The 24,362-nt window shown below is 43.1% G+C and overlaps 1 protein-coding gene across 1 annotated transcript in view; it reads left to right on the plus strand.

The window, feature by feature from the left end:
* Positions 1 to 24,362, plus strand: part of LOC126418948 (serine/threonine-protein kinase BRSK2) — a 196,209-nt gene that overhangs the window by 83,844 nt on the left and 88,003 nt on the right. Inside the window, exon 9 of the mRNA XM_050085984.1 lies at positions 22,637 to 22,908. Coding sequence (XP_049941941.1) covers positions 22,637 to 22,908 — 272 coding nt within the window. The remainder of the gene's footprint in view (positions 1 to 22,636; positions 22,909 to 24,362) is intronic.

A 24,362-nucleotide genomic window follows, 5' to 3' on the forward strand; every position in this document is an offset into this window, starting at 1 on the left:
TCCATGAAGGCATTGGCTGTCTTGTCTCACAGTGGGATAAACATATTAACAGTTATGGTAATTAACTTTGAAATAATGAAGTTTGTTTCCTTTCTTTCCACCTTGTCATGTCCTGAGAGGGAGTTAAATTGATGCGTGTTATACTCAGGGGTCTTACCTAGTTCGTTCTGCTCGAAGAGTGGAAGGAGGCATGGACAGCTTCTGCAACTCCAACTTCTAGAAGGAGTAAGCTATTGCTAAGGTGCAAGATACGGAACTTGGTGAGGAGTGGTCATTTATTCAGGGCAGAATTCATAAGATTCCTATAACTTGACAATTGAAAAGCCCTACTGGCACTGCCTTGCATTAATTTTATCATTTGAACCCTTTGATCTGGAATCTATCTCCCTGAATGCTACAGAGCCGAGGTTGGTAAATCGTACTGAGTTCTCATGTGTGCCTTAGAATGACATGGAGCTTGCGTCATTAAATATAGCAGATCTAGACTGCCTATAGGGTAATCCTGACACCCCCCCCCCCCTATATTTATACTGCTTTTGTGCATCACAGAAAGCTTCTAGAACATTCTATATCTCCTGCTGAGAGGCTGACCACTTACTTGGTGTATTTCCATCATCATGTGATGTGTGTAAGCTACTTGGATCACTGTTTTGAGTCTGGACACAGCAATCATGTAGTCATGTAACGTTATTTGTCTCTCGGTGCCACTTCGTTGGCACTGGCCAGTATCATATACAAATACTGTTGCAGTGCTTCTGGGAGCTTCAGCCTGGCTGCTTTTCCAGCTGAATAAGCCTCAATAGATTTAATTTATAATTGTCGCTGATTGAGATTCGCAACAACCTGTTCATTTCCATTTGACTGCCCCTTATATAATATGCGATCAAGTGTCAGTGAAGGCCTTCAGATTAATCTATCCATGCTAAGTAGGCCAAAATATAAAATCTTTTGGCAGATGTCCAATCATTGTTTGTGACAGCTTTGTATTCCTTATGCTAACACTAAACAGTTATTCAGCCGAAACATAGCAAGAATCAAAAGCAGTTATATATGCTGTGTGCTGTAAGAATCTACTCATCTGCTGCCACTTAATATGTGCATGATTTACTATCATTATTTTATTACACTGACTGAAGAACTAATTTTCCATGTAAAAAACATAAATTAGCATGAACCAAGTATAACTGATGGAAGAACATGCTATGATTTTGCTTTATGAACTAATCTGGTTGTTATTTTACCATTACTCTCTTATTAAAGTGTTTGTTGGCCTGATGGGTGTCTATGCACCACTGTGTTCAAAAGACTGCCTTTTCATCTTCATGCAAATCTGTGTGTGGTGCATCCCTTAATGTAGACCATTTTCCTCCTCTGTGAGAGGCTTCCTGGCAGGGCTAGGACTGAAGAGGATATTCTGTGTAGGCCACGTACAAGGGATGTATTATTGTAACATATTTCAAACTCAGCTATGCATGCTTTGTGGACCCACATTTTAATATGCACCTGAAGATGGGATACATGTCCAAAACTGGGCTGTGCTTTCCTTTTTAGAAATAAATAATTTTACACTGTAGTGGATTTTATCACTGACGATGAATAACAGCTGTGGATGTTCCATCAAGAGAAATGTGTGTCTACTTTCAACTGCCTGCAGATGAATGGACAAAACCATTTGTGGTGACTAATATGACCCCAGCATATGCAGGGTGTACATAAATTCCAGGAAAACTTTCAAGTCTTTATTGCACAAGAACTAAACATTGTACAGATGTCAAATATATTGCATTTTGAAGAGAAACTCTGAAAGTTTTTTTTACAAGCATTCAATATCCAAACCATGAGTGACCCAGCAGACGTTAATACGGTAATAGAATTCTTGCCATACCTGTCCCAGCATGGCATCGTTGACTGTGGCAGTTGCTTCCCGTATTCTCTCCTGGAGTTCTGTTACATCACGTGGGCAAGGTGGTACATACACCAGATCTTTAATGTGTCCCCACAGAAAAAAGCCACACAGAGTGGGATCTGGTGATCGTGGAGGCCATTTCATGAAACAGCTGTCCCCTTCTGTAGTATGGCCTGTCCACTGATGCGGCATGTTCAGGTACCCACGAACTTCATGATCAAAATGGGGTGGAGCCCCATCCTGCTGAAAGATGAACGGAGAGTCTAGTTGCATTTCAGGCATCAGCCATTGCTGCAACATGTCCAATTAGGAATATCCAGTGACACTGCTCTCGGAGAAGAAGAATGGCCCCTACAGTTTTTGACATCACAAGGCTCAAAAAATGTTTACCTATGCTCAAATTCAACGCATTCGTGTGGATACTTTGTACCCCAGATTCGACAATTATGCCTGCCCACTTTCCATTAGTGCAAAAAGTGGCTTCGTTGCTAAAAATGAAGTGATCAACAATGTCATCCTCATCCTCATGCAGTTGTTGTAATTGCGAGCCAGACTCAAAACACTTGAGCTTCTGCACTAGCTCCAATTTGAATTGTTTCATAGACAGCTCCTGTCACAGGACTCTCCACACTGTCATTGGAGCCATTTCAAGTTCACAGGATGCACAACACACCGATTTATTTGGACTTGTTATAAATGTCTCTTGTACTTGCTCCACATTCACTTCACTCACACTGGGACGTCCGCACCTCTTTGCCGGGCACAAGCAACCCATTGTAACAAATTTGTTGTGCCAGTGGAAAGTGGCCTTCCTTGTTCATGGCTTTTTACCATACTTGGTTCTAAACATCCATTGAACAGCTGTAGCACACCTGTTTTTATCAAACTCCAGCACACAGAAAGCTTGCTCTGCACTTGAACTTGCCATGTTTGTGGGTAGTGCTGACTACCGGCAAATTACCAAACTATGCTGTCGTGGTATACATGATAAAAAACTTCCAGGGTTTCTCTTCAAAATGACATATGTATGATATCTGTACAGTGTTTGGTTCTTGTGCAATAAATAATTGAAAGTGTTCCCCAACTTTATGTACATCCTGTATTTTTATAATAGGTTGCCATTTGAGATCACAATCACTACTGATATATTTAAAAGATATCTTAAACAACTCATCCAAGGCATCCCCTACAGTGTTAATTATTTAGGTTACTTGCTCATTGATGGGCCATGTGCAGCACATGCACAATCTACAGATACTGTTTTCACAGATCCCAGCCCATGGTCTTTGTTGCCACATTGAAAAATGCAGTTTCTTTGAGCCAAGTGTAAAGTACTTGGGGCAAGTCTTAAGTAAAGAAGCTGTGATACCCACTCAGGATTACATGGATGCAATTACCAGCTTACCCAGTATAAGATCTCAAAAAACTTAAGTTGTTCCTTGGCAAAGTCATTTATTATGCGAAACTTATTCCCGATGTGGCTCAGATTTCCCACTTGCTTAAAAATGTGTGAAAAACGATGTTAAGTTTGTGTGGTCAGTGGTGTGCCAGAAGGCTTTCATGCAACTTAAAAAGTGCCTTAGGTCAGCACCTGATTAGAAATGTTCCATCCCTACAAATGCTTAAGACTTGCCACTGATGCATCTGATCATGACACTGGTGCCTTACTGTCCCACAAATACACCAATGGTGCAGTGCAGTCCATGCATTTGCATGTGAAACATTAAACGTAGAACAAAGTAATTATTCACAAATTTAGAAAGAGGCAATTGTATCACATGTGGTGTCTGCAAATTTTACATGTATTTCTATGGCACTATGTTTCACCTGATCACTTATCATAAGCCTGTATTTTTCATTTGACCCCCATTGAAAACCTCCTGATAAAACGGTACAGTGGTTGCAATCATGGAGTAGCAGTCAAATGCAGACACACCATCCCTGCATACTAAAGCTCCTTTATGTAGCCCACTGGAGAATATGCAGAAAGAAATCAATAGCAAGGTTTATGTCTACTGGTCTAGTGTTGATGCTGTCACAGAACACACTGTCCAGAACTGGTAGGCCTTCATCCACACTTAATCAGCCCCATCACAGCAGTTAAACTCAGGGTTATGCCACATTGAAAAATGCAGTTTCTTTGAGCCAAGCCCCTGGCAAAGAGTGCATGTCAGTTTTGCCAGATCATTCTGAGGAGCAGTGTGATTGCTAGTTGTTGATGCCCTCTCTAGCTTTCCCTATATAGGACAGATGGTTACTATTCTTGCCCTTCCCATCACATCTTCAATAAAGGGGGCACCGTCCACCCTGGTTTATGGTAACAGCTCTCAGTTCATGGCATCTGCATTTTAGGATTTTTGTAGATGACTCTGCTATTCCCTGGACTTGTTTTTGGTTAGGTGTTCACTTCATGAACTCACCTGTCATTGACCTCAGGAGCCCCTTGTTTGTCCCTACATAGAGTAGGATAGAGAGATGTACAGTTTCATAAAATACATGGAGTGGGTGTCGGGCTGTGACATTTGAGTACTTAGTAGCATTACTTGTAATTGCTGCATGATACCTTGACTCTGTGTGATCAATATGCATGGGTAGGACATCTCTAGAATCTTTTATGTGTTATCCAAGCAGAAATCTGCATCATATGACACTAAATTGTTCCTCCTTTTAATAAGTGCTTAGGTCTGAAAATTGCCAGGATGGTGCCTGGGTTGATATGGGGTGGGGTTAAGGATTGACTGTAGGATCTTCCTTCATGGCTTCCTGCATTTCATTGTCTGACTTGGCTGCTGTCATAGGAACTGCTGGAGTGAATATCATGCTCTGAGCTAGTTCCTGTGGTGGTGCATCCACTCATGCAAAGCCACAGCATCAAGAAGCTGGTATCCCATATGGGTGGTGACATTGCCTGGCTTGGTCTCCAGCCAAACAAGTGAGACCAGATTAGGGAGCCCAACAGTAATACAGCAAATGCTGCCACAGGCACTGGGCTTGCTGTTTCAATTTCAGACTGTCAAAGAGGGTCCATGATTCATGCCTGTGTAAAATTACAGTTAGACTGCATCCACTGACTGGGGTCAAATGGTATGTAGTCAAGAACCTGCTCTGACCTCTCTGCTGCAGAGTGAAAATTTTATTCTGCTCTGAGCTTGCTAGATGGACACCCACAACATTTGGGTCTTGATAGTTCTGACCATCTGCTCCACCATTGAGTTAGAAGCTGGATGAAAAGTGTGTTCTCAGCTCAGGATGTCTAATTTTCTGCCCCCAGTTCTGACTGTGCACTCCCATAGCATACATGGCCGTTGCCATGGCTACAGAGTGGGCAACTGCCACAATGCAGACCAGCATGTGTCCACTGTACATGCCAAATACCACTAACAAAGGCACCATAGGTGAGCCATGCCCCTGGACACCAGCCAGCCTCCACACCATTGTGTTTGCTAATCAAAACTTGACCTGGGAGCTCTTCAAGACACCTGGAGTCTTCTGTGTGTCAGCATCAAGTGAACAGTTCTAGTACTCTATGCATAATCAGACGCCAAGGCAAACATTTGCAAATGTTACATGATTACCTCTTTCTCATCAATTTGATTGTCTGTGTTGAAGTATGATATCACCTAGACTGTTTACAGACCATGATTATTATTTATATTTCTATGTATGGTGTTATTTATTTGAAATATATCTGGTTCACTGTGCCCTGATTCTTGATTGCAAATCCTGGTTTAACAATTCCTTGTTAGATAGGTATCCATCAGATGGAGGCAGTGGTAAGATGTTGAGCTGCATTTCAATTATATAAATGCTTAAATGCAGATGAAACAAAATCTACACCTACATGTACATGGCTATTCTGCAAATCACCCTAACGTGCCTGGTAATGGAGGGATTTTTGAACCACTTCATAATAATTTTCTGATATTCCACTCTTAAACAGCACATGGAACGAATGAACACTCATATCTTACTGTCTCAGCTCTGAATTCCCTTATTTTATTATGATGTAGGTTGGCATCAACAAAATATTTTCACGTAGAAGGAGAAAGTTGATGATTGAAATGTCATGAGAAGATCCCACCACACCAAGAAATGCCTTTGTTTTAATGATGTCTACCCCAAATGCTGTATCATGTCCATGCACTCTCTCCACTATTTCTTGATAATGCAAAACAAGCTCCCCTTCTGTGACCTTTCTCAATGTACTCTGTTAAACCTGTCTGGTAAGGATCCCACACTGTGCAGCAGTACTCCAAAATGGGGTGGACAAGCATAGTGTAGGCAGTCTCTCTATCAGATCTGTTGCATCTTCTAAGTGTTGTGCGTGTAGAACAGTCTTTGGTTCACCTTCCCCATAACATTCTGTGTGTGTTCTTTTCAGTTTAAGTTGTTTGTAATTGTAATTCCTCGGTATTTAGTTGAATTTACAGCCTTATATTTGACTGATTTATCATGTAACTGAAGTTTAATGGATTCCCTTTAGCACTTATGTGGATGTCCTCACACTTTTGATTATTTAGTGTCAACTGCTAATTTTCACACCGTAAACCTATCTTTTCTAAATCGTTTTGCAATTGGTTTTGATCATCTGATGACATTACTAGAATGTAAATGACAGCATCATCTGTGAACAAGCTAAGGCAACTGCTCAGATTGTTCCCTAAATCATTTTTAAATATAATCACACAATGGAACAGCCAGAATGCAATGTAACAATATTATGAGAAGGAAAGTTGCTACTCACCATATAGCGGAGATGCTTAGTCGCAGATAGGTACAACAAAAAGACTCTCACTATTAAAGCTTTCGGCCATTCACCTTCATCAACAATTGACACATATATGCATATGCAAAAACACTCACACAAATGCATCCCACACGGAACTGCAGTCTCAGGCAACTGAAATCACGCTGCGAGCAGCAGCACCAATGCATGATGGGAGTGGCGACTGGGTGGGGTAAGGAGGAGGCTGGGGTGGGGAAGGGAGGGATAGTATGGTGGGGGTGGCAGACAGTGTAGTGCTGCAGGTTAGATGGAAGGCAGGGGGGGGGGGGGGGAGGATAGCTGAAAAGGAGAGAGATAAAAAGATTGGGTGTTGGGGTGGAATGACGGCTGTGTGGTGCTTGAACGGGAATAGGGAAGGGGCTGGATGGGTGAGGACAGTGACTAGTGAAGGTTGAGGCCAGAAGGGTTAGCGAAACATAGGATGTACTGCAGGGAAGCTGGTGTTGGTGGGGAGGATAGCCATCATTCCACCACCACACTCAGTCTTTTATTTCTCTCCTTTTCCATTACTTCCTCTCCTCCTCCCCACCTCACCCCTGCCTACTGTCTAGCCTGCAGCACTTCACAGTCTGCCACCCTCACCATACTGCCCCTCCTCCTCCCCGCCCCAGCCTCCTCCTGACCCCCAACCCAGTTGCCAATCCCATCATGCACTGGTGCTGCTGCTCACAGTGTAGTTTCAGTTGCCTGAGACTGCAGTCGTGTGTGAGTTACATTTGTGTGTGTGTGCGTGTGTGTGTGTGTGTGTGTGTGTGTGTGCAAATGTGTGTCTATTGTTGACGAAGGCCATTGGCCAAAAGCCTTAATTGTGAGAGCCTTTTTGTTGTGCCTATCTGTGACTCAGCATCTCTGCTATTTGTATATGTAAGGAGCAACAGAGGGCCTATAACACTATCTTGGGGAATGCCAGAAATCACTTTTGTTTTATTTGATGACTTTCCATCAGTTACTACATACTGTGACCTCTCTGACAGAAAATGATAATCCACAAGCACACAATCTGATTACAAGCTACCTGCAAGGTACCATGTAAAAAGCCTACTGGGAATCTAGAAATATAGAATCAGTTTGAAACCCTTTGTTGATAGTACTCAACTCTTCTTGTGAGTATAGAGCTAGTTGTGTTTCACATGAGAGATTCTTCTAATTCTGTGTTGACTGTGTGTCAATAGACCGTTCTAATCAAGGTAATTCATAATGTTTGAAGATGTTTGTTCCAAAATCCTACTGCATATTGATGTTAATGTTATGGGCCTGTAATTTAGTGGATTACGCATATTGTCTTTCTTAAATACTGCTGTGACCTGTCAGCTTTCCAGTCTTTGGGTACAGATCTTTAATCAAGTGGGCAGGCATACCCTGTAAGGAATCTAACTAGTACAAAATGTGGACTGGAAGACTTTGTTTTATTAAGTGATTTAAGTTGCTTCACTACTCCAAGGATATATACTTCTAAGTTACTCACGTTGGCAGCTAATCTTGATCCAAAATCTGACATATTTACCTCGTCTTCTTTGGTAAAGGAATTTTGGAAGGCCGTGTTTAGTATCTCTGCTTTAGTAGCACTGTCATCGATAGTATTTCCATTGCTATTGTGCAGAAAAGGCATTGATTGTGTCTTGCCACTAGCATGCTGTATGTATGACCAGAATCTCTTTGGATTTTCTGCCAGGCTTTGAGTGAAAGTTTTCCTGTGGAAACTACTGAATGGTTAAAATTAAACTTTTCCTATTTAACATGTCATAACATGGAAACAAATTACCGTATGAGTACCAAACTTGGTAGCATTAATGTCCAGAGTATGGGGTGCATGATTTCCATGCATTACAGCACAGCCATCCAGTTCTAACTATGGCCACCAGGTACCGTGATCAGTCATCATGATTCAGTATCACACACCTGACCAGTCACAGTGCACTTGTTGATGTGTCAATGTGAGCTTGGACAAAAGGAGCAGGACACTATTGGTGAACTCTTATCCTCCAAACAACAGTAATGCCGCAGCTGCACTTTGAGAATATCACTGGCTAAAAGGATTGTGGAAGTTCCTCTTTCTCCACCTGCTGTGCAGAGCTTGATGATGAAGTTTGAATCAACTGGAGAATTGGGCATTGCTCTGGGAAGAGGCCAATGACCAGTTGCACCACAGGTGGTTGATGAAATCACTGTTGCTATGGCTGACAATGTGTGTGCAATGTACAGTCAACAGGCAGTGCGCATGCTGTATCATGACAGTCAAACATCCCACGGCCCTCTGTACAGAAGGTGATTCAAACCATTCTCAAGTGGTATCTGTACAAGATTCATATCGTACAGCACCTTGAGCCACAGGATGCACAGCAACTTGTTAATTTCACTCTTCACTTTCTCGCAAGGATTGAAGTTGATGGAGGCTGGCCCTGGACAACCCTACAGACAGATAAAGTTCATTTTTCTCTGACAGGTGAGGTTAACACACTGAATTACTGAGTGGAGATCTTCACTTCCAGTAACTGTGCACGAAGTTCCTCTGTATGGTGAATTTTTCACTACATAGTGTGGCTCCATGGCTATGTTCATTATTGGCCCATTATTTTTTGAACATGTTGGTGCTCAAGGACCAAAGACATGCATTGTGACTGGCCAGCATTGCTGTGATATGTCTCACCAGCATGTCATACCTACCCTACAGAAGAGAGATGCATTGAACTCAACAGTTTTCATGCAAGATGAGGCCTCACTGCTCATGGAGTTCACCTGTGTCTCCAAAACACATTTGGAAGTGTAGGAACTATCAGCCAATCATTTCTAAATGCTTGGCTGGCACAATCACCTGGTCTCACTCCCTGTGATTTCCAGTTGTGGGGTTACCTGAACAACAGGGTTTACAAGGGTAACATTCACACATGTGCTGATCTGAAGCGCAGCATATCAAGAGAGGTAGCCAGCACATCTACGGACGTACTTCATTGTGCTGTGCAGAATTCAATCCTGCACTTTCAGACTGATGGGCACCATATTGAGCCCCTTTTGTAACAGTAATGGTGCCGCTATGTAATGATATGATGTACCATAGCAGCACATTAAAAGTGTTTCAGTTGAATTGAGTCTGCATTATTTCTCTTCCATATGCCTCTTCTGGACGCTGATGGGTGCCATACTGAGCAACTTTTGTAGCAGTAATGGTACCAGTATGTAATGGTCTGATGTACCATAGCAGCACATTAAAAGTGTGTCAGTTGAAATGAGTCTGCATTATTTCTCTTCCCTGTGCCCTTGGCATTAATGTTACCGAGATTGGTCCTCGTACGGTAATTACTTTCTGTGTTATAATGTGTTAAATAGAGAAAGTTTAATTATAACCATCTGGTATTATAAGCATCTTACGTTGAAGTCCATGATAAAATTGAGCTTCTGTAAAAGATTGTCAATATTTGGGGCCTTGCATTCATTTAAATTTGAAATGCTTCTTCATTCTTTCTACAACAGTGTTCTGACCTGTTTTGTATATCATGGGTGATCAGTTCCATTTTTTGTCAATTTATTTGGTATAAACCTTTCAATTGCTGTTGATGGTATTTCTTTGATTTCAAGCCACATTTGGTCTACACTTACACTGATAATGTGGAAGGAGTGGAGATTGTCTTTTGGGAGAAGTAGAAAGGTCAAACCTGTAACATTTGAATATGGTATTACTAGTGTCCTGCTTGACATAGTCAAGTCATTTAAATATCTGGGCATAATGTCGAAAAGTGATATGAGGTGGGACAAGCAGGGGAAGTGATTGGTTGATCTCACTTTATTGGGAGAATTTTAGGAAAGAGTGGTTCACACATAAAGGAGACCACATATGGGGTGCTGGTGCAAACTATGCTTGAGTGTTTGGGATCCATATCAGGACAGATTCAAGGAAGACATCAAAGCAGTTCAGAGGTGGGTTGCTAGATTTGTTACTGGTAGATGCAAACAACACATAAGTTTTAAAGAGATGCTTCAGGAACGTAAATGGGTATCTCTGGAGGAAAGGCAATGTTCTTTTCAAGAAACACTATTGAGAAAATTTAGAGAACCGTCATTTGAAGCTGACAGCCCAACAATTTTATTGACACCAACATACATTGTGTTGTGTAAGGACCATGAAGATAAAATACAAGAAATTCAAGCTCATACGGAGACATATAGACAGTCAATTCTCCCTCACTCTATTGGTGAGAGGAACATGAAAGGAAATGACTTGTAGTGGTGCAGGGTACACTTCACCATGCACCATATGGTGGCTTGCAGAGTATCTGTGTACATGTAGAACACATCAAATGAATTTTTATATTCTTTTTGGAATAGATATAGTTTTTGTATATTTTTGGTGGATTTGGGAGTTATGGTATACAATCTCATTATGACAACCCTGTGTTTATTAATCCCTGCATCCAGTTAGATGCTCATTATTAATGTAGGATTATTTGTGTGTTTTCACAACCATTTACTATCCAAGTGGGCTCCTGAACTAGTCGCTCCAAACAGATTTTGGAGTATATTTTATCACAATTTTGGATGATGTTTTATGTGTTTCTCCAGATTTAAACATGTTTTTCACCAACATATCAAGGATAAATTGAAGTCACTACTAACTATAACTGTATGAGTTGGGCACATGTTTGAATTTAGACTGAAGTTTTCTTTGAACCTTTCAGCAATTTTCTCACCTGAGCTGGGAGGTTGGTGACAGGATCCAATTATTATATTATTCCAGTTGCCAAGAATGACCTCTTCCCGTACTAACTCACAGGACCTATCTACTTCAATTTTGTTACACAATATACTACTTCTAGCAGCAACAAACACACCACCAACAACTGTATTTAGCGTATCCTTTCTTAACATTGTTAGCACTCCGTCTTCAGGCCGCAAGTGGCCCATCGGGACCATCCAACCGCCGTATCATCCTCAGTTGAGGATGCGGATAGGAGGGGCTTGTGGTCAGCACACCGCTCTCCCGGTCGTTATGATGGTTTTCTTTGACCGGAGCTGCTACTGTTCGGTCGAGTAGCTCCTCAATTGGCATCACGAGGCTAAGTGCACCCCGAAAAATGGCAACAGCACATGGCGGCTGGATGGTCACCCATCCAAGTGCCGACCACACCCGACAGCGCTTAACTTTGGTGATCTCACGGGAACCGGTGTATCCACTGCGGCAAGCCCGTTCTTAACATTGTTAGGTCCTTCACAAATATTTTGGCTGAAATTATCTCTGGCTTTGGCCATCTTTCTGTGCTATTAACAATTTGAGTATCAGTGCTTTCTATTAGTACTTGGAGCTCTGATACTTTCCCAACACAGCTATTATTAGAAACATGGATGTGGGAATTACCATTGATAGCAAAAACTGTCACTAGATCCTAGTCTGTGGCTGCTCCAGAAGTGGTCAACATTCTTGTTGACTATCTCAAGATAGTGCTGAAAAATTGTGGCAATCAGTTGTATCTGTACGTACCAAAAGACATGTTAATAGCAAGTATGTTTTCAGATTCTTCTCCAATTGGGACTGCATTAATTATTGCTTTTAATTTCATGCATATGTGAATGAATCCTCTTGGTTTATTTACTGATACCACTGGAGTGGCCCTTAACTAAATAATAGTGGATCTATGACTTACATTTCCTGCATGATGTCAGTTTTTTATTTAACTGCATCCCACATAGTAAATGGTACAGGGTGTGCTTGCAAGAAGCACAGCTGGGAGGATTGCTTGAAGCATACCCCCATAGTCCAAAAAGATTTGAGACTGGATTAATAAAAATTAGAGAAACACTAAGGTGGTGGTTATAATGCCTCAGGTATTCTACATAGTCTGTCCCCCCTCCCTCCTTCTGAGTACAAAACACTGAATGTCCATACACAGCTGAGTGAAACTGTCAGAAAATTCCATTGTTAGTATGTTGTTCACCTCATGCACCACATTGGCTTGAATAACAATAGTGTAGTGAAAATGGATGATTCACCATATAGAGGAGACACTGAGTCACAGACAGACACAATGAAAAGACTGCTATACCTTTAAATTTTCAGACAAGAGGCCTTCTTCAGGAATAGAAAACACGCACACGCATGCACGCGCACATGCACACACACACACACACACACACACACACACACACACACACTTGATCACTGTTTCTGGCTGTTGTAGCCAGACAGCAGCTGCGCCTAACAATGCTAGCAATCTGACATAGGTCGTCGGCTAAGGAGAAGGCATCAGGTGGGAAGGGGGAGGGATAGCATCGCAGGGGTAAGGGAAGGTATAGAGCTGATTGTGGGAGTGTCCAGGGAAGTGATAGGTATGAGGTAGATCTACTAGGTCCAAGTGGGTGGGTTATATTTGGAGAGGAGGAAAGGGGAGTGGGCAAGGAGGGAAGTAGAGAAAGAGAAAAAGAGTAGTGAATGGTTGGTGGAGTCAAAGGCTGTGTAGTGCTGGACTGGGAGCAGTGATAGGAAAACTGTTGTTGGGAGGAAGGATCCAAGCTATGAAGCAGACATTGAAGTGAAGCACATTCTGTTGGATGGCTTATTCAGCAATTGGGTGGTCCAGCTGCCTTTTGGCCACAGTTTGGCAGTGGGCGTTCATGGAGCCACATAGCATGTTAGTTGTCATGTCCACTCAGAAAATAGCACAGTAGTTGCAGCTTAGTTTGTAGATCACATGGTTGATTTCACAGGTAACCCTGCCTTTGATGGGATGTAATATGCCTGTTACTGAACTGGAGTCGTTGATGGTGAAGGGATGTACGGGATAGGTCTGGCATATAGATCTGTTGCAGGGGTTTGAGCCATGATCAAGGGATAAGAGCAGGGTGGAGTAAGGATGGATAAGAATATTATGTAGGGTTGTTGGGCAGTGGAATACCACTGTGGGAGAAGTGAGAAGGATAGTGGGTCTGATATTCCTCTTTTCAGGGCACGACAATAGTCAGTTGCTCCAGTCGTGGGTGGTGCTTAATCATGAGAAAAATGCTCTTTTGTGACCAGATGGTGGGTATGTGGGAGATGGTAAGAAACTGGAGAGACAAGGCATGGAAGATCTGTTTCTGTACAAGGTTGGGAGGGTAATTTCAGTCTTGCTGGCCTCAGTGATGCCTTAGCATATTTGGACAGGGACAAAGGAATTGATGCAGGCATCCTTGAGGTGTAGGTCAACATTAAGGAAAATGACTTGTTACTTGGGGAGGACCAGATGAAGCCAACTTATGCTTAAGACAGTGTACTCATGGTCCATCTAAAAGAATCCTTGCTAACCAACCAGAACCCTGAACCCCTCACCTTTTTTACATTCACTGATGACATCTTCATGGTGTTTACTGAGGGTTAGGATATTCCTCCAGAACCTTAACACTATCTCTCCCCATTTGCTTCAACTGGTCCTCCTCAGCCCAATAAGCCACCTTCCTCAATGTTAACCTATAAATCAAGAATGGGTATCTCCATCCACATCAAACCTACCAATCAAAAACAATACTTTTGCTTTGACAGCTGTCACCTATTCCATGCCAAGAGACCCTTCCATATGACCTAGCCATCCATGGCCATCACGTCTGTCCCTCCCCAAATATGCCATGGGTCTCAGTGAGGCCTTCATTGACCGAAATTGCTTTCCTAATTTAATACTGAAACAGATCTGTGCCTTGTCTCCCCAGTCACCTACCATTTCTCACATACCCACCATCTGGCCACAAAAGAGCACTCCTCCCATGACTCAGTAGCACCCAGGACTGGAGCAACTGAATCACATTATCCACCAGGGTTTTGAGTACCTCTGCTCATAAGGAATAATCCACTATGCTTCTACTCCTCCTACAATGTTATACTGCCACCCAAAAAACCAATGCAATATCTTTTTCCATCTCTACTCCAACCCAGCTCCAAACCCCTTGCCTCATGGCTCATGTTCCTGAAATAGAGCTACGTGTAAGACCTGTTCCATACTTCATCCCACCTCCAAATGATACGGTCCCATCACAGGCAGCCCCTATCCTATCAAAGGCAGAGTTATCTGTGAAAGCAGCTACGTGATCTACAAACTAAGCTGCAACACTATGTTGCTTTGTATGTGGGGATGACAACTAATAAGATGTCGCTACATGAATGGCCACTGACAAACTGGCCAAAAGACAACTGGACCACCCAGTTGCTGAACATGCTGCCCAATGCATGCTTCATTTTCAGTGCCTCACTTCACACATGCATCATCTGCATCCTTTCTGTCGACAATGGCTTTTCAGAAATGCACAGGTGCAAAATCTTCTCACAATATATCCTACATTCTCATAGCCTCCCTGGCCTCAACCTTCACTAGACCCTATCTACTATCTACCTATCATTTTCTCTGCTCACACTCCAGCACTAAAAAGCCTTATATTCTGCCAACACACTCACAAGTGTTTTTCTCCTTCTCTACTTCTCTTCTTTCCCACTCTCTTCTACTGCTTACCAGATCCAAACTTCCTAGCTGCACCTAGCAGCCCTAGCCTATCTCCATCACATCCCATCCCTGAATGTTTCTGGAAGAAGCAATCTTTTCATTGTGCCTGTCTGTGAGGCGCGTCTCCTGCATGTGAACGTAGCAATCTATCTTTTTCATAATATTGTTGTTATTCCATCCTGGTCTTTACAAGAGAGTTCTAAAAAGTAATGCCTCTGGAATTTCCATGTGAAAACCCTTAAAGCCTTTTATATAAAACAAACGCTATTAACATTCTACATCTGTATTCTTCTTGTCTACATATTTGCAGCCATGTGCTGCTAGAGGGCTCCAAATTGTAGCATGTTGGTGTATGAGAAATCAAGTTTATAACTAAAGAAAATAGTTCATTCACACATGGAGTGCCCTCTCCTTCAGCACAACAATGCCAGGCCACATATGAGCTCTGTGACATCTGCATCAATCCAATGCCTTGGGTTTGCTGTCACTGATCATCCTCCATACAGTCCCAACTTGGCCCTACCTAATTTTCATCTGTTTCCAAAACTTAAAGAATGCTTTTGAGGACTTCACTTTGATAGTAATTAAGTGATGCAAGCAGAGGTGAGGCTGTTGCTCCATCAATGAAGTCAAACATTCGACAGTGATGGTATCAATAAACTGGTCTCTCATTTGGAGAAATGTGTTCATTGTCAGGGTGTCTATGTTGAGAAATAAATACACAAATATCAAAATAAAGATGTAGAAAGTTATTAACATTAGTTAATTAGGGGCCGTGACATGCGTAATGCCGTGACGAGCACAAAATACCGCAAAGTCGGAAGAGGCAAATTGCGGACCATTATCAGTAACAAGAGTAGAGGGCAGGCCTTCCAAAGAAAAAATGCGGGCGAGAGCACTGGTGGTTGCCGCAGTGGTAGGTGACGTGCAACAGACAATGAAAGGAAAGTTAGAGTAGGCGTCAATTACGAGGAGCCAATAAGTACCCAAAAAAGGTCCCGCAAAGTCGGCATGAATGCGCTCCCAGGGCTTCTCAGGCGAAGGCCACGGTGACAAAGATGACTTCGGGGCAGCGGCCTGTGACGCACAAGGGCCGCACGCAGCAACCATGTGTGCTATGTCAGAGTCGACGCCAGGCCAGTACATATGACGGCGCGCCAGAGATTTTGTGCGAGACACACCCCAGTGCCCCTGGTGAAGGAGGAGCAAGACCGAAGCACGCAAAGATGCAGATACCACAACACGCGGCGAAGCATTGTCAGTGGAGAGGAGGATAACACCATCCCTAGCCGTGAGGCGGTAGCGCAAAGTGTAGTAGTTCCGCAGCGGATCAGAAGTCTTAGCGGACGGGCGATCTGGCCAACCCTTCTGAATACAGCATAAAACCCGGGAGAGGGTAGGGTCAGAACCAGTAGCAGCCGCTAGCCTGTCCCCAGTGATGGGGAACCCGTCCACAACCCGCTGCGTCCCTATCGAATGCCTGATCAGGACCCATGGGAAGGCGAGACAAAGCATCAGCATTCGCATGTTGAGCCGTTGGCCAGAAATGAATCTCATAATTGAAACAGGACAAGTAAAGAGCCCAATGCTGGAGGCAGTGTGCAGCCTTGTCGGGAAGTGACGTTGATGGATGAAACAAGGAAACAAGTGGTTTGTGATCCGTAACAAGACGAAATTTTGAGCCATAGAGAATAACACCAAACTTATGAAGAGCATAAATGATGGCCAAAGTTTCTTTCCCAATTTGAGAATACTTTTGTTTGGCATCCGTGAGCATTTTGGAGGCATAAGTGATGGGTTGTTCTGAACCATCAGAAAAACAGTGTGCAAGGACTGCACCGAGCCCGTATTGAGAGGCGTCTGTGGCAAGAACAAGATGTTGGCCCGGTCGATAAGCAGCCAGGCACGGGGCCTGTTGCAGCATAGTCTTTAATTTCCGGAAAGCCGCATCACATGACGCGGACCAGTGAAAAGGCACGTTTTTATGCAACAGGTGATGCAACGGCTGAGCCACCGACGCCGCAGATGGTAAAAACTTGTGATAGTATGCTATTTTCCCCAAGAAGGCCTGCAGTTCCTTAACAGACGTAGGGCGAGGAAGGGCATCGATCGCAGCGACAGTGAATTGAAGCGGACGAATACCATCCTGAGAGAGTTGAAACCCCAAGTACGTGATAGATGCCTGAAAAAATTGTGATTTCTGAAGATTACACTTAAGACCAGCAGTCTGTAAGACATTAAAAAGTGTGCGGAGATTTTGAAGATGTTCTTCAGTGGTGGAGCCAGTGACAACAATGTCGTCCATGTAATTGATACACCCAGGGACAGGGAGCAATAATTGTTCCAAGAATCGCTGAAAGAGAGCAGGGGCGCTAGCAACCCCGAATGGCAAGCGTTGGTATTGATAGAGGCCGAAAGGCGTGTTAAGGACCAGAAACTGCCGGGAAGCAGCATCAAGAGGAAGTTGATGATAAGCTTCTGACAGGTCAATTTTAGAAAAATACTGTCCTCCAGCGAGTTTAGTGAACAGTTCTTCAGGATGGGGCATAGGGTAAGTGTCGATGAGACATTGAACATTTACAGTGGCTTTGAAATCGCCACAGAGACGAATATCACCATTGGGCTTAGCAACTACAACGACAGGAGAGGACCACGCACTGGAAGTGACAGGAAGCAAGACCCCTGACGCAGTGAGACGATCCAACTCCCGTTTTACCCGATCACGAAGGGCCACAGGAATGGGCGGAGCCTGAAAAAACTTAGGCCGAGCAGTGGGTTTGAGCATGATATGAGCTTCAAAGTCGGTCGCACGGCCTAAACCAGGAGAAAAAAGGGACGAAAATGTAGTCGACAAGGAATCCAGTTGAGCATAAGGAATAGCATCAGAGACAATATTGACAGAGTCATCTATGGAGAACCCAAAAACGCGAAAGGCATCGAAACCAAAAAGATTTTCTGCGTTGCTCTGGTCAACCACAAATACGGGAACATTGCAAACGACGGATTTGTAAGATACCTCAGCATTAAACTGTCCCAAGAGAGAAATCTTCTGTTTATTGTACGTCCATAATTGCCGAGTGACAGGGGACAGGAGTGGAGAACCCAGCTGAAGATACGTCTGAGAATTAATGATAGTGGCAGCAGAACCGGTATCCACTTGCATGCAAACATCTCGACCAATGATTTGGACAGTGAGGAATAACTTCCCTGAAAGGGAAGAACTGCAATTGACAGACAACACAGAATCAGAATCAGCGTCACGTTCATGAACATCATGTATGCGGTCGGATTTACAAACGGAAGACACATGACCTTTCTTTTTGCAATTGTGACACACAGCCCAACGTTGGGGACAATCCTCGCGTGAATGTTTCGTAAAACACCGCGGACATGAAGGAAGTTGCCGGGCATTTTGCTGCAGTTTCGTAGTGAGTTGTTTACGGATAGGCTGAGGCCGCGCGTGGGAGCGTACTGCGGCCATGTCGGCCGGCGGGGCCGCGCCGCACGCGTCGTCAACAGGGCACAGAGGTTGTATTTCCCCGACGTCACCCCATGCTTCTATTTGCGCCCCAGCGGTGCGAGAAATTTCAAAAGACTGCGCAATGGAGAGAACTTCATCTAGAGTCGGATTAGCCAACTGAAGGGCACGTTGCCGAACTTCTTTGTCGGGCGCCAACCGGATAATAGCATCCCAGACCATGGAATTGGCATAGGATTCTTTGAGAATGTCAGTAACAAATTGACACTTTCGACTGAGGCCGTGAAGTTCAGCAGCCCAAGCGCGGTAGGATTGATTCGGTTGTTTTTGACAACGATAAAAGGCAACATGAGAGGCTACCACATGCGTTTGCTTTTGAAAATAGACAGACAGAAGTGAGCACATTTCAGCAAAGGACAAAGACGCAGGATCCTTCAAAGGAGCCAATAGCGACAACAACCGATACATTTGAGGTGATATCCAGGAAAGGAACAGAGACTTACATGGTTGTTCGTCCGTGACATGAAATGCCAAGAAGTGCTGTCGAAGATGTTTTTCATAATCAGACCAGTCTTCTGCCTTCTCGTCGTAAGGTGGAAAAGGAGGTACAGCCAACGACGAGAAACGCCCCGCATTTGACGCCGCGACGAAATCGTGAATCGCCGCTGTTAGAAGCGTTTGCTGATCGCAAATCGCCGCCGTTAGAAGCGTTTGCTGTTCAAGGAGATTTTGCAAGAGTTGCTCGACAGTAGCCATGGATCCCTGTGAGTCAACAGTGAAAAGGAAAAATCCCATCCTCATCGCCAATTGTTAGAACTTCAAGTTTAACACAGATATTTAGGAACAACACAACAAGACATATAAGTCACTGAGTAAGTTGACCTGTGTACAAGTCGGCATTCGATTAAACACTGAGTCTCAGTCTAGCGGCCACTGCTCGGCTGGCCGCTTAGGTGGCGCAGCTGCTGCATGGCTGGCAGACAGCGCCGCACGTAGAGGACGTGCGTAATTGCACGGCGGCACTTCGAATAATCGGCGAGTCACAACAATTATGACTATAAAAATAATGAAGTGGAGGTAGGTCAAACATTTATCCAGGAAAACATATGTTAAAGGATCAAGCCAATTATTTGCTGACTTCAAAGAGTTAATAAATGACCCAGTCAGTGGCCCAATGTAATGTGTGCAGGTGAGGTACTTCTGTATCAGTGGATCAATGGCTGATGTGATGAAGATAATGAAGCTTTCAGTAATGCTGTTTCATCTAAAAATATTACTTTCAGCTTTGTTGCAAGTTTCTAGATTTTTTTCCATTATTTAGAAATGGAAAACAGTGTCATTTTAGTTATTCTCACTGTTTTCTGTACAGAAAATGCCTGTTCGCTATAATAGGATGGCGTAAGATAATTTACTGAAAATAGTTTCCTTTAGTACTTACAAACTTTACCCACTTTTTGAGTAACAAATGGATTCTGCAATTAAAAAAATTAGGTTCTTTTAAGGTGATCCACTAATGGACCCAGTCTTTGAGATCATTAAAAGATGTGAAGGGGCTGTCAAAAGGCCATGCTGCATGAACCGAAACAAATGGTAATCAGGATGGATAATGTCTGGTGAATATAGTGGGTGGGGGAAGACCCCATCGAAGTCCTTTCAAAGTTTCCTGCAATCAGTTTGCAACAGGTGGTTTGGCATTGTCATGAAGCGAATTGACCTTGTGATGTTTCTGAGCATATTGCAGGGAGGAGGAGGGGGGCATTGTCTTCAAGAGCACAATTCAAATTGAATCACTGTGCTTTCACCATCCAACCTAGTTGCAGCAGCCCTACACTGACCAGGATGCATTTTGTCACTCATCTCAAAACCAATCTTTGCATTTTGTTTCCAACAGTCCATGTTCTTCAAGCATTCAGTGGCAAACAATGACTTTCCGCAGCAGATTTTGTGAGATGAAAGCAGAAGAGTAACACTTTCTGCAAAGTTGTATTGTAAGAACAAAACCCAACATCTTCAAATCACTAAATAGGTATGTTCTTTTCACTTCACTTAAAAATCACACACAGATCTTAAAGCCTAATGTTTCTACTGCTGAACTGGTCTTATGTCACAGTCCACTATGCTGCACTTGTACAACTACTGCCCTCTGTTGACGGTATGAATTAATTTGAACTTCCAGTCATATAAAAAGTGCTGTGTGAATTACTGAAGCTGTGCGCTGTATCTGGAACTGTATGGTGTACTTAATTATTATAACAGAAGAAATTTCAGGATGAGAATAAGAAACAAAATTAGGGAAGACAGTCACTGACTAGCAGATGAATTATAAGTAGCACATAGACCCATTTGATGATTTTACTGACATTTTGCCAGCACGAGTGGCTGGCACTGTCAAAGCTTCACCCTCCATTGCTGGTGGTGAACTGGGGCCGAGCTTGCGGCTGCAGACTATATGTACCTGGTGTGCCAACGTCCGAGGGCTTCTCCACGGTCATTTCCGGTGCGATTGTCCTCTTGCTACCTGCGACGGTCATTCGCTGCAGTATGGGAAGCCAGGATCCGTTTACCTTAAGGCTTTCCTCCTTCTTGTTGGAGCTGTTCACGTGTTTTTGTATTTCTACAGATTCTCTGAACAAGCGGGTGTGATAGTGCTTCTCTACAGCCAGAACGTCCGTTTTGGTGAATTTTATTATGTGGTGGGTCTCACTCAGTGTGTGCTCTGCCATGGCCGATTTCTCCACCTGCCCCAACCTGCAATGTCGCTTATATTCTTTGATCCTGGTGTTGATTGATCATCCAGTCATTCTGACATAAACTTTTCCACATGTGCATGGTATACAGGATATTCCCTACATTGTAGGTGGGTCCCTTTTCTCCTTTGCCGATCTAAGACACTCTTTGATCTTCCTTGTCGGTTTGAAAATCGTCTTTACGCCATGTTTGCGCAATATACGGCCGATTCTGTCCATCACTCTGTGAATGTATGGCAGATATGCAGTAACTGACATTTCTTTTTCTGATTCCTTACTTCGCCGAGTGTTTGGCTCTGTTACACTTCTAGTATAATTTGTGGAGTACCCATTGCTCCTCAGAACACTTTACAGGTGTTGCATTTCGCACTTGAGGTGCTGCCGCTCACATATTCATCCTGCTCGTGTTATGAGCGTATTAATTATGCCTCTTTTGTGGCTCGGGTGGTGGTTTGATAGTTTGTGCAGGTATCAGTCTGCGTGTTTTGGTTTTCGGTACATGCTGTGTTCCAGATTTTCACATTCCCTTGTGACCAGCACATCTAGAAATGACAGTTTTTTGCCCTTTTCTACTTCTATTGTAAATTTTATGTTGGCATGGAAGCTGTTCAAGTGTCTTAGGAAATCACCGAGCTGTTTTTCACAATGGCTCCACACAATGAACCTTTGGTGTTTGGTTTACAAACGAAAGAAGCAAAAATGGGGAATAAGTAGGACTTTTCATGAAATTGGCTTGGAAATCACCAGTCTAGTCATGTACAACTAAACAAGACAATGAATGAGGGCAATTGAAGCAAATGTGGTAAACATAAGCTAATTTTAAGCAATTACCCTTTAAATATTTTCTGAAGGTCAGAATTGTTTTATCCTCTGGGCCATTTAATTTTATGGAACAAGATGAATTTTTCCTTTAAGATTATGAGCATACATTGTATTGGACATCATACGTACATAATTTTGTGGTGACCTGACTTGTAAGCATTTTGTTTGTGCACATGTTCTGCACCAGAGTGCATCATCCTGTTGCACCAATACACACACAGTTGCTATTTTATTTAAAAACCAAATATATGTAACTATTATTGATACATATCCAATTACAGATGACAACACAATAAAAAATTTACTTTTGTATCTGATATTAATATTATATGAGTCAAAATGATCCATATAAACTAACAGCTCTATTTTGAAAATACTCAATTATTTATAGTTAATGAAAAGTGTTGCATCAATAACCATACTGAAAAGAGAACTTTCTGCCAGCTCTGGATCTACCAGGCACCACAGCAGGCGATCACCAGCAAGTGTTCATTCAACTAGCAACCACCAGGTGACCTCACCAGTTGCAACACTACATGCAGGCCTCAATAATGCGTCACCTGGCAACCTATCTCCTGGCCCACAGAGGGCAGCATCTGCACACCATCACCATCATCACCATTACCGGCCTGTTGGTTTAGCTCCACCATCACCCCATCATCAGAGAGCCAATAGCAGTGGTGGGACGCCTGAAATCAATACAGATGCTTCAGCTGGTAAGTCATGCCTTTTCTTCAGCATTCAACAATGAGGACAAATGGTATAAATTGTTTGCAGTAATGGCTGACCTCATGGAACATGTTTCTCTATTTATATTTAGTGTAATGATATTCAACCAAGATATCCGCACTTCAAAATATGTCACTTTATTGAAACATATGTAGCTCAAGTAATACAGGGTGAGTCACCTAACGTTACCGCTCGATGTATTTCATAAACCACATCAAATACTGACGAATCGATTCCACAGACCGAACGTGAGGAGAGGGGCTAGTGTAATTGGTTAATACAAACCATAAAAAAATGCACGGAAGTATGATTTTAACACAAACCTAGGTTTTTTTAAATGGAACCCCATTAGTTTTTTTAGCACATCTGAACATATAAACAAATACATAATCAGTGCCGTTTGTTGCATTGTAAAATGTTAATTACATCCGGAGATATTGTAACCTAAAGTCGACACTTGAGTACCACTCCTCCGCTGTTCGATCGTGTGTATCGGAGAGCACCGAATTACGTAGGGATCCAGAGGGAACAGTGACTGACCTTAGGTACAGAAGAGACTGGAACAGCACATTACGTCCACATGCTAACACCTTTTTATTGGTCTTTTTCACTGACGCACATGTACACTACCAAGAGGGGTGAGGTAAACGTACACACGTGTTTTCCGTTTTCAATTACGAAGTTGAATAGAGTGTGTCCCACTGGAAGCGCGTCGACGTATGTGGTATCAGCATGATGGTGCACCTGCACATTCCACAATTAACACTAGGCTGACCCTTGACATGATGTTCGACGGGCATTTCATAGGACGTGAAGGACGCATAAATTGGCCAGCCCGTTCTCCTGATCTTACACCTCTGGACTTCTTTCTGTGGGGTACGTTAAAGGAGAATGTGTACCGTGATGTGCCTACAACCCCAGAGGATGTGAAACAATGTATTGTGGCAACCTGCGGTGACATTACACCAGATGTACTGCGGCGTGTACGACATTCATTACGCCAGAGATTGCAATTGTGTGTAGCAAATTGATGGCCACCACATTGAAGATCTATTGGCCTGACATGCCGGGACACACTCTATTCCACTCCGTAATTGAAAACGGAAATCACGTGTGTACGTGTACCTCACCCCTCATGGTAATGTACATGTGCGTCAGTGAAAAAGACCAATAAAAAGGTGTTAGCATGTGGACGTAATGTGCTGTTCCAGTCTCTTCTGTACCTAAGGTCCATCACCGTTCCCTTTGGATCCCTACGTAATTCGGTGCTCTCCGATACACATGATCGAATAGTGGAGGAGTGGTACTCAAGCGTCAACTTTAGGTTACAATATCTCCGGATGTAATTAACATTTTACAATGCAACAAACGGCACTGATTACGTATTTGTTTATATGTTCAGATGTGCTAGCAAAACTAATGGGTTTCCATTTTAAAAAAA

Source organism: Schistocerca serialis, chromosome 9 (genome assembly GCF_023864345.2).
Source record: "Schistocerca serialis cubense isolate TAMUIC-IGC-003099 chromosome 9, iqSchSeri2.2, whole genome shotgun sequence".
NCBI lineage: Eukaryota > Metazoa > Arthropoda > Insecta > Orthoptera > Acrididae > Schistocerca > Schistocerca serialis.